Raw genomic sequence first — 12324 nt, 5'->3', positions numbered from 1 at the left:
CAATAACCCTACGAATTATTTCATGCCATTTGATATCGCTGGTTTTTAGTTTTCCGTGTCGGTCCTGAAAATAACAACCTCATCTGGGGTCTATCCCGGTCAGGCTTAAAAGATTATCGATTTCATCTTTGGTCGCATATTTTGATAAATCTATATCGGTGCGCTTCACTTTTCTGTTGAGAAGAGATCTTCCGTAAATATCAACCATTATTTGATAGGAAACTGTTTAAATTGACCCACGGTATACTCATGCACGACTTTGTGAGGTGGTTTGATTGATTTTGATAGCGCGGTGAGAACATTTACTACTTCACGACCACATATCGGAGGATAGGTCAGTGTTTGTGTTGGTAGTGTTGAGTACCAAACTTTCGATGGGATGTCTTTTGTATATTTTAGAAATTCAACTGGCGGTGCTAACCCATACGAATCGAAATAGATAATTCCACGTGGATGTATCGCGTAAGCAACCCAGTGAGTTCCTGGACCGTTGCTGTTATCGAGATTAATAATTCCGGTTTCTGGATTGTTTGGTTGTGCTGGAAGCTGATCTCACATAAAGACGCCTCTGAAATTTTTTATTCGCAATTGTTTAACAGCATCAAGTAAATCAAAATTTGACATTGGAGTGAAAACACTCTGGGTAAAACCTAGAACCGTCTTGGGTACCATGAGGGCGGAGTTCCTGGAAGTCTTAGACCGCGTCCCTTTTTTGTATCCATTTCCAGTTGCTTTCTTCAGTGCCATTGCAGCAGCTGTTCCAACAGCTCCTAACGCGGCGGCCTTAGCGACAGCTGGGGCAGCAGCAACTATCAGTGCTGGTATCGCGGCGAGAAGAGGAAATATACCACCGGTTTTAACCATATCTTTGATGGCTTTTGGAGCGAAATCAAGTTGAGTTCCAGTTTTCGCTTGCTTCGCTTTATTGAAATGTATTAGCTGGGTTTTAGTCAACGGTAACTTGTTTGGACCACCATTAGCGATTTGATCATTTTTTAGTGTTATCGTTGCCCCACATGCGCTCGCGTTTTTCGATTGTAATTTTTTCATCTGACCAGGAGTCAGAGTGACATTAACGTGACTGTATGACATTTTTATAATTAACGTGATTGATCTAATTGTCTACACATTGTTTTAACAATGCTACATGTTTTCGGAAAACTACATGTTTTCTACTGGTGCATCAACGATTCTCATTCGACCACTAATACCTTCAAGTAACATTGCTTTGTCACTGAGGATGACCGCGATTGCTCTATAGGGACCATAAACAATTGGAGGACCATCTGCAGTTTTAGGTAGGGTGCCGATACGAGCTCGGAAGTGGATATCAACAACAGACTGCTTGGATAAATCAAGATGCTCCAGCGAAAAGTAATAAATCGGGTACAACTTTGTAAAATCAAACTGTGATATTTGCGTCCCAGTATCTATATTTGTGTTACGCGACAAGAATGTCAGCCAGCGATGATATGCACGCGCCACATGATTATTTGTAAAACTTAATGACATATCTTCGGATGGTTCTTGTTGTCCGTTTATTCTCAACGAAACCTCGGTAACGTCAAGTTTGTCAAATATCATATGAGACCATTCCTGATTATTCACCCGACGAATATCTTGCAACGCAATAAAAATATGTCGTGGCGCAGAAACACTTTGTTATGATGCTATATGCCAAGTAAATACATCTCTGACGGAACTTTGAATGGTGTCTGTGGTTACTGTAAACCACGATCACAATGATTTACTACCTTGATTCATAAAAGAAAGTAATCGTGGCTCTTCTGTGATCGATGGAGTTAATACCGGCATCCACAGTGAGAGTTTTGTTATGTTTACTTTACCGGCATGGCCAGCTCTTCGCCAAATCGCATCATTGTCATCAGTTTTTCTTACGAGCACAACTCTGTGTTTAGCTCCAAAGATGACCCTTCTAAAATCTCTGCAAAATCCAAAAATGTGATTTAGTGGAATCGCGCATGAAAACTTTTATTATCTGCTGACAACATTGCTCGGCGTGTTGCAAATCCTAAGTTGTAAGTTGCGCTAGCATCTTTTATAATATCAAAAGCAGCACCTGGTCTAACTTCATGTTCAAAATCAACTGGTTGTGGAGCGCTTGCAGTATCTTGTGATGTTCGCAACTTAATATACTGAATATGATCAGCGTTGTCGGTAATATCTTTAGCAAACTTCATTGATGGACCAGCTGATCTTGTGTAATCGTCAGAATATCTTGCTAGACCAATTATTGTTGTAGCAACATCGACATCATTCTGAATCGATTCGATATTTTTTCCATCAATCATATATGTGGCGCTCCTAAACAATATCATAATCCCATTATTGACAAAACCAACTCGGTCATTGGCACCGTAGTAATTATTATCCACCCTTACAAGTTCACCTTCTACTTCAATAAACGCCTCACAAGGCAGAAAATATCTACTTGTATCATGAACTTGAAGTTCGATACGCCCTCGTTGATTTGGCTTTCGTGCGTCATAGGAATAAAATTGATAATCACTCACTGATTTATCTTTTTCAACCGACTCGTCTATATTGAATGCTGGGTCGGATATGTATTTGAACATTTTATACTATTGCGTATTTTTCCAAATGGTAATTATCTTCGTCGCACACGAAGTCCACTTCCTGCTATGAAATTTGCTGTAATATTTCTTTGTGCGTCAGATTCCTGATCTATCAACGCTGCTAGTTTCTGATTAACAGCCTGATTTATCACCTTACTAACATCCGCGGGCATAATTTTGGTGCTTGGTAATTTCACCGGTGGTGGTGAACCTCTTTAAGGTTTACGCATTAATCGCGCCAGTCTTTCTTTGATTGCCGAGAGTGCCTTACGAGCAGCACTAACAATTGCACCAGGAGCGTTTTCACCAACAACATTAATGGCATTCATTGATAACTGTTTTGCAAGAGGACCCACTTTTGGTGCTAACCCAGCAAATAAACCATGAACCACATCGCCAAGTCCGTCTCCGTAAGTTGCTCAATAAACTGGTAATCGTGAGTTTACTGCTCTGACCTGCACAGGTGTATGTCTGTTATATATAACCATATTATGTTATTTGTTGTTATGTATCTAATCGCTGTAATAATCAACAAGTTCATCGACGAGTTCTTGATATATGTTAGCGTCCATAACACCACCTTGAAATAATCGCCGACAAATATCAGCGGCTTCATTAATTATCTCTGGTGAGTTGTTTCCAGCGCGTTTTCCTCCTATGAGAACTTCTAACCGCGAAACGTCATTGAACATATTATCAGGGCAAGTAATTCCTAAACCACTGCCAGTAGTAGCAGAATCAGAATCTGTATTAATCTTACTTATAGCACGCCTACTTGAAATGCGGGAGAAAACATGCGTCTTAAATTTTATATAATTGGAATTATTGTAATCAATAGATGGTGCGTTTTTGAAGGCAAAATATAATGTAGGAATCCAATCCTATTCCTTCACGTGTTCAACGTATTCAGGTTTTCGATAGTCTTTTCTTGATTCATAACCATATGCAGCTATATTGACTAATTCGTCCTTGTTAGTAAAACGTTTACGAGCATCATCGGTAAAGATGTCTGCAGGGCGTAGTTCCTGTTGTTGAGGCGGAGGAGGTGAAAGGGAGGAGTCTACGTGTGGCACTGTTATTACTGGTTCTTGGGTTTTCTTCCTCGTCGTTTTTTTTCTTCTTGTTGCAGAGGCCGAGGAAGTGAAAGGGAGGGTTTATCCTGGTGTTTTTTTCTTTGTTGTTTTTTTTTTCATCCGTCTCTTTTTGTTTTTGTTCTCGTATTATTTTTTTGCTGTTCCTGTTTTTCCTCCAGTTGCTGTTGTCGTTGTGTTTTTATATCATCATTAAATTGTTTTACCGCCCGCAAATATATTGGATAATCAAAACTTTTTTGTCTATAGAATCAACATTTTTATTTATTTTATACAACCAATCGCTCCAAGTACTACTATTTATTTTTTTAGAATATCCCGGTTTTAAAAATTGACCTTTGAAACGACGATAACTATCGGCAGCAAATGTACCAAAGACAATTGCATCGGGGGCAGATTCCGTGTTATATTTTTCAATTTCTCTTATACCCTCTTCAGTAAATCTTTCTCTGAGTTTTATTTTTTTGTAAAAGATATTTTACAAACAGCCCCTTCAGGTTGTGCGGCAGCTATTTTTTCAGCGGTTTGTTTTAATACTTGAATAAGACTTTCTTCCTTTTCCCCTGGCTCTTTTTCAGGTCCCTTAATAGTAGTTAAGACTTTTCCAGTAACCGTAGTGACCGGTCTAAATAATTGTTCCGCTTCAGCTGCGTACTCATCTTGTGCTTCCTGTTGTGATTGCACATCTCTTTTAAACTTCTCCTTTATATGGATATATTTCTTAAGTGCTTCTTCTCGCTCTCTACATGGTCTAGCTGTGTAAGATTCGCATGTACCATTATTTGGTATAGTAATTTTTCAGGGGGGTATCGAGTCGGGTTAGATACGATTTTTGGATAATTTTTCGTATCTCGATAAAGACCTTAGTTTTCGAAAAGGGACGCAGGAAGCAGCAGGGAGGGCAACGACAACACAGTGCAGCAACGACGGCGACAATTGCGTTTACATAAAGCGTCATCATGGTTTTATAAAGGGCTTATTTCGGCATTTGGAACCTTCTGAAAGTTGTAGGATTCGCCCTCCCTGCTTCTCCCCTCGATGACTCTGTGCTGTCGTAGCATTTAGTCACACGTAGCTGTCACCGTGGTAAATTAAACAGTATAAACGTTTCTGCCATGATTCAAATAACTTCCTGGTAGGAGAAAACTAGAATGAAACTGTAATTTCATTGGCAAATGTTCATACATCTGAGATGTATCAACTGAAGGGTACAAGATACGTATTCACAATTTGTATTTTAAAAAATTTAGTTCCAGTTATTCTAAGGTTAATGACCTCACATGTTCAGAGAATTGTACCATGTTACTTTCTCATATCCGTTGAAGTTTTCTTTCTGAAACACAATGCAGAACATTTCTGTTAAAGAAATTAACACTCATCTGGTCTAACTGATCTTTATAGTTGTCAGTCATCTTCTTGGAAATTGTTCATTATTTAAATTGTGAAAGAACCTGGATCAGAATGGTCATTTTAAGGCATGAATTTATATGGGTAGTGCCTGCTTGATTCTTTCATAAGGGCTGATTTGGTGTGGGTTCCAAATGATGAAATATAACATCCTGAAGCCTTTCTGACGTTTCTTTTTTAGTTTTGTTATCGTTGAAGTACATGTATGAAAAATTAATTTATTAATATATTTTAGAGCGGCATAACATTTTGTGATGAAATTGAGATATGTTTTAATTTCAGTTTTGATATTTTGGAAAAGAAATATCAAAATAAGTTCTCTTAATTTTGTTTTGTCTGCACATTTAAATTGCATTGGTTGTCATACATTGCTCTTCAATGCTTTCATCATTCATATAAATAGAACACTTCTCCTTTCCTAATACACAACCAACATTGAGCTTTGTTCAGATTATTGCTTGGTACTGTATTTTGATGCAGTATAGAATCTAAAGTTACTTTACATTACTTAGAGAATTTACGAACAATATCACATATACAGCTGATTCAAATTTAAGAAAAGTAATAAGGTCAAATAGAAAAATACTTTTGTTTTCATTTGCTTGATGACATAACCGTGGGTTTGGCCTGTCAGTTTTACAATGACAGTCCATGAATTCTGCCTTTTGTGATTACTGTGACCAGTACGGATTTCACTGGATTATAATTGACAGTATTCACTATCATGTTCACAACGATGCTGTCATTTTTGCACTTTTTAAAGTGTTTGCTCGAATATAAACAACGAAGCATAATTTATGAATGGCTACCTTGGGAGTATGACTATAATTGTTAGCTTCAAACTGACAGCAAGTTATGTCAAACAGATTCAAATTAATTGTTTAATTAATATTACAAGAGAGTCAGGGTGCGACATTTATGCTAGCATTTTGCTACTTAGTTTTGATCGCCCAAAACAAATTTCATGTGTGTAATATTTTAAAAGCATGTGTGTGTGTGTGTGTGTGTGTGTGTGTGTGTTATTTGCCTCTTTAATGTAGCTTTAACAGTTTTTCAGTCATATTGCTATGATGTCTGCGGTGTGTTAGTTTATAGTGATGTCTAGCACTGGGGCATCATGCCGCAGACATGTAGCATGGTGTCCCACCCAGTGACATTTTCCTGACACCAGGCCGACTAGTCCTAACACTAACCTCTTAATGCTGAACGCTTAGCGAGGCAGCTCTTAGCGCCATTTTTATAAGTCTTTGGTATGACTTAGCAGGAGTTCGAACCCACTACCTCCTGCATCCGGGGCAGACGCTTTAACCTATTGGCCAATGGAGCGGTCAAAAGCATGTTTAGATTTTCTTTCAAAAAATAAAAAATATGCTTTTGGACATTGAAATTTGCTGAGTGAAAATGTTACAGCTATCAAACAACTGCCGTTCTGAAAAAAAAACAACTTAATTTCTAGTATAGAATGTTGTGTTGTTGAGTAATAATGACAACATCTTGTCGCAAAGGAATAAATTTAGGTCATGCAACTTTTGGTATTCCAATCTACTGACCCCGTTTTTTGTTTTTTTTTTAGTATGAAACCCAAACACACATCATCATTTTTTTTAAAACTACAGTTTTTGTCAAATGTCAAGTTATAGTACATCAGCTTCATGCTTAATACAACAGCTATCAATATTCTAAAGGAAACTTGTAATTTAAAATCTCTTTAAAATTTTCAGGTGAATTAAACAGCGAAAGCTCTTGGTAGGCACGTTCAAGCCATCCATCATCCTGCATACAGTTTCCACAATATTGGTGTTTGTAGTGTGCATGATTTAATTTCTGGTTGCATCGACACTGTTAAACATGTCAGCAGACTACAGTGGTGTTGCCTACGATGCCTTCGACCCAGAGAAATATGTTGCCACCTATTACAGCACTATTGCAGGGCACAAGGAGGAAGGGGATGTCCTGAAATTCTTTCTGGATGGTCTTAATGAAGCATTCAAATCAGGTACTGACTTTATTTTTATATCCATATATATTCCCACTTTGGTCATTATACAATGCGTTTTGGACACGTATCTTCAAATAAGAAGGACGTGAATTTGACTTGTATTTAAAAAAACTCAAGTTAATTGTGGAAAATGTGAGATAAGATTTTCTAATTGTGAAATTGTTGTTATAGGGTATAATGCCATTTTTAGCACAGGATAGGCTGTACATGGTGGCCAGTATAAATGGTGGAGGAATCTTGTAGTGCATTGCCCATTTATATACAGCAAATTATTATTGTGACTTCTTAAAGTGCATAACATTCAGCAAAATAAATGTGCATATTTCATAAACGTAGAATGAGGCATGCTTTGGCATTGATTCCTTAACCGTGAGATCTAGCATCTAGCCTAATATGGTGGCAAAACATGTAACTGCTCACAATACACAATGGAATAGAGCACAATCAAACCATTTTGAGGGGTAGCAGGATATTTTTGTACCGAACCAATTTATGTACAAATCTTAAAATATAATGCAGGTATAATCTAATTTAAGTAAAATCTACTGACTAAATCTGTCTCATGACTCACTCAGCTAGTGTTCTTTTTGCAGGATAGCCAGTTGTTGAGGCTGACTGTTCGTATTATCTTCTTATGCCACAAAACATGAGGACTTGAAGATGTATTTAAAAAGTTCCAAGCTTTGTTGGAAAAGAATAAAATTTGTTACTGTCTATTTGAGCAATGGGTATCTTGTAGCACAGGATTTTTGCAGTGTTTTAAACTTTTGTAAAAGGTAATTACTCCTTTATTTCAGATAAACTTTCTAGGCTTCCATGAAAAACGTATTCATTACTGTCAGCTGTATGATCCTGATGAACCTGGTGTACCGTCATAATGTGACAAATATGGTGGCTTTTGGATCTTTTAAGGTTCATCTTGTAACAGGTGGGGGCTTGGTCCCATTCATAGGCTAAAATTAATCGATCAAAATCTATGAAAGCTGATTGTTTAGATTTTGTGGGAAAGACAATAGAATCGGTGAATATTAATTGCATTAAGATTTGCTTTGGTGTATATTTCTTGAATGTAAAGGTTACACTTAGATCGATAGTAAATGTGATGCCTAAATATTTTATTTGGTTCAGATTTTTAAAAGAAATTCTTTTGAAAGTTTATGTTGTATTATCAGATTTGTTTTGTCATTTGCAGTTTTAATTATTATGTTTGTTGAGTCTGTATCTCATACTCCATCTTTGAAAGTGAGCTTATGGTATTGACCTTCCATTGTGCTTTGTTCATAGTGTCTCATGCATCCATCTTTCAACAATTGCCATGCCTGAGTCTTATTCCTGCTCAAATCAGGCTTGAAATATGGGTTTATATTATGAAAATCTGGTACTAGTTCAAAAATAAATGAGATTTATGAATATGAATAAGGTGATATTGCATCTGATTGGTTGTCCTTTTTCACACTTCTGATTGCCATATTTCTAATCCAGTTTTGATGTAGCTTAGAATATATCCTTTTATTATTTACTGTATATCTGGGTCATTAATGGTCTTATATCATTCAGATATTGGACTGGTTTGACTGTAAGTAATATGTTAACATATTTATAAAGGATTCTTGCATATGTTTGGCTACGGTTATAATGCCACTTTAGAATCAATATTTACCGGTCTCTCCTAATTCTGATTAGATTTGGAATGTATGTTTTTATGATCAAGTTCTTGGACTGTTTCAGCAATAATTGAGATCCTTGCCTATTTATGTCATGATCTTGCATGTGATTTTTATGATTTATTACCAAATCAGAGAGCTATAAAACAAGTCCAGTATTGCTCAAACTTGTAATGTGGGCTTGTATGATCAAGATATTGTGCCACATTTGTATTTTGAAAATTTGCAGGATCCATATATTAATGAGGTGAACCTGCTTAGGTTTGACTGTGCTTGTTACCATTCTTTAGACTTGTTGCATTTATTATCATTAATATTCTGGATGACTTTGATGATGAAAAAGAGACTATGCATATTAAACATCTCTGAACTTCAGAAAGAATTTATATTAGATGGTAAAATCAACATGATATAAAGTTTGGGGATAGTTCATAGGATGTGTTGTAAGGAATGTGACCATTAGTGTGCCCAGTTGGGCCTTTTGTTTATTTAAAATGAGCATAAAAATTACATTTTGGAACTGGAAAACATTTGGGGGGGGGTAAATTTTCAGCAAGTGTTTTTGTATGAAAAAGGAAAAGTATCTGAGGACCGCATACTTGCCTGGTACATAGAATAAAATCAACTGTTATTTTCTCATGAAAAAAAAATGTGTAGATAACCAGTCTATAGTCAGATGAATGAAAATATCCCAAAAATGGCAGCAGAAGAGTCAAGGAAAATAAATAATTTATGAGGAAAACTGATGAAGGAAACTTATTCATTTTGCCTAAAATAATGAAGGAATTCAAGTTTGTAATAGATACACTGGATACACTCGATATTACAATTTATAAGAGTAAAAATGACCATGTTTAAAAATATATTGGAAGTTATTTTGTTCGTTGTTGTTGTTGTTGCTGTAGGGTTTAACGCCATTTTTCAGCACACGATAGGCTATACATGGTGGTCAGTATTAATGGTGGGGGAAAAGCCCTGGAAAGAACCACTGACCCACGAGAAGCTACTGGCAAGCTTTCTCACATACCCACATTGGCTGAATCCGAGACTCGAACCCACGCAGACAGAGGTGAGATGGCAGTGATCCGTAACAGAGAGCGCTTTAGACCACTCAGCCACTCGGGGCCCCTTGTTCATTGTATGTAAATTAATATATCATCACCTGTCCAAGCCATCACTGTTTTCAGCAATTTTAATTTTTGTTTGTCCATAAACCTTTCAAGTCCTTTATATTACATATTGCTTAATACATTGATTGGCCTTTTTTCAAGATACAAGATTTTCAACAAAGTAACAAAATATACACTTTTTCAATATAACTTTACGGTTTAGGAGGTGGTACCAGTGTGCAATATCAAAAGGGAACATGAATCATGTTGCTTGACAAACTTCAGCAAATTAAGACGGCATACCAGATATGAACAAAAGGCGTCTTGTTTGACTCAAAACCAGGTTAGGTTATCTCTTTTAATGCATAGTTTATTTAGTATCATCTGAGACAACCCAAATAATGGTGGAGTAGATAAATACCATAACTGGGGTCAGGATGTCTCAAAAATGGGTCATATCAACCATCAGTCCAAGTAGTGTTAAAGAAACAAGTGAGCTCTGTCTTAATTAACAATTAGTCCTGGTTGTCATTTTCAGGGCCTACATGGAGAATTGTTGAATTGGGGTTGGGTTGGAGTTGCCCCAAACCTGGACTGAGTTGTCTTCAGCTGCGGTGTTGTGTTTGGTCTGAGTTGTTCCTAATTTATGTTGAATTCTCAAGAGAGTATTTCTTCTTGTATGTATAAACAATCATTGTTTTATACATGTTTGTGAAAAGGTGCTGCAAAAGCATTATCCGAGCCCAGATTTTTATTACGGTTTACTTTAAAGTTTCTCTTTTCTCGACAAGAGCACCTAGCCTTCTTGTCTTTTTAATTATATTGAACAAAGTATTCTAGTTTCTCATCACATGTTTATTCTCACTTTCAGGGGAGATAACAGGAAAAAAACTACTGGATGTTGGCACTGGTCCGATTCCCAATATGGCATTTTGTGCTGCCCCTTGGTTTGAGGAGATAACGCTTAGCGACTTTACCCAGAAGAATCTCGAATTTCTACAAAAATGGAGAATTGGAGAAATCAATCACATGGGCCCTGTATTTGAATATCTGCTGCAGTTAGATAAATCAGGGTATGTAAACGCAGTCAACAAATTGTAAACTCAAAGAAAAATTAGCCTCAAAAGTTCTCAAGAAAAACAGTGGAATTTCATGATCTAATTTTACCTTATTCTTACTTTTTACATAGACTCTAATATTCAGGGTTCATTTGTTCACTGGAGACACTTATTATTGGTTTAACTAGATCAAATATATTTATCTGGCATTTCAGTTTCTTTAGAGATTTGTTTAGGGTCCCTCAAATAATTCATAATTTCACGACAACCATTTTAAGCATTGTTTATATTTTATACAAATATTTTGATAAAGTTGCAGTATAAATTCAAGACAGTCCTAACTGTAAATGAAAGAAGACCTTGATCTACCTGCTGATAATGTGATAATGCACCAGCAGATCAGGGTCTGTGATATTTGTTTACACACATATATAAATTGCATACTCCTTTATTTTCCATGTAATAACTCTCTGCCTTTGTGGCAGGTTTGATCTCTCAGTGACTTCTGCATGTAGTGCAGTGATTTGCAATGAGCATGTGCAAAGGTATCGAAGTGGTTTACTGTTATCAGAGCTTGATATTTCATTCGCATTTTTCTGTCAATATTTGTCCTTTTTCCAGATGCCTGCTTTATGTTCAACTTTTAAAATTAGTGTGCATCATAATGTGTTATACACTAGTTCATGTGTGTGTGATCTGGATTTTTAACATAGCTTTAACAATTTTCTAGTCATATCTCAACAATGTCTGCAGTGTGGCAGTTTATGGTGATGTCTAGCACTGGGGCATCGTGCTGCAGACATGTAGCATGATGTCCCACCCAGCCACATTATCCTGACACCAGGCCAATCAGTCCTAACACTAACCTCTTAATGCTGTGCGCCAAGCAAAGTAGCTGCAAGTACCATTTTTATAAGCATTACTGGTATGACTCAGTAGGGGCTCAAATCTGCAACCCTCCACATTCGAGACAGATGCTCTAATCACTTAGGCCACCAGAGCGTCTGAAGTAGTTAATCCACACCACACCTTGATAGTCAGGATGGGGGATAAGTCATAATAATGTGACACATATGTCTGATCAGCTGTCCTACAAAAGTACTGGCAGATTATGTCATTAGAGGAGGCACAGTAACAGTTCGCCTAACTGAAGGTGATATTGGAAAAATATTTCTGTATCCTTCTTCCCCATTAAAATATAATGGCCCAGCCCTGATCCACTGTACATTGCCAGTAAGTACAAGTATTGCCACATCATTAAAATATACAGTAAAAAACATCTCACACAGTAAATTAAACAAAGGGGAAAACATGATTCATTTTAAACTGTGTATATTAACTGCCGTATATACTTGCTTACGTACAGAATAATTTGGGAGAAAATAATAGCCTGGATGAA

The 12324-nt window shown here is 36.7% G+C and overlaps 1 protein-coding gene across 10 annotated transcripts in view; it reads left to right on the top strand.

The window, feature by feature from the left end:
* Positions 1-12324, top strand: part of LOC149777861 (nicotinamide N-methyltransferase-like) — an 88983-nt gene that overhangs the window by 56930 nt on the left and 19729 nt on the right. For 7 of the 10 annotated variants that reach the window (XM_089938949.1, XM_089938954.1, XM_089938951.1 and 4 more), the window contains 2 exons: positions 6817-7091; positions 10739-10940. In XM_089938949.1, the coding sequence (XP_089795075.1) occupies positions 6944-7091; positions 10739-10940 (350 nt within the window). In that variant the 5' untranslated portion in view covers positions 6817-6943. Of the gene's footprint in view, positions 1-4325; positions 4474-4552; positions 4775-6816; positions 7092-10738; positions 10941-12324 lie in introns of those variants that run through there. The other 3 variants (XM_089938946.1, XM_089938950.1, XM_089938947.1) reach the window with 3 other exon arrangements.

Source organism: Sinohyriopsis cumingii, chromosome 17, assembly GCF_028554795.1.
Source record: "Sinohyriopsis cumingii isolate HCF-2022 chromosome 17, ASM2855479v2, whole genome shotgun sequence".
In the NCBI taxonomy this organism is placed as follows: domain Eukaryota; kingdom Metazoa; phylum Mollusca; class Bivalvia; order Unionida; family Unionidae; genus Sinohyriopsis; species Sinohyriopsis cumingii.
This window is presented reverse-complemented; position numbering and strand designations above follow the sequence as displayed.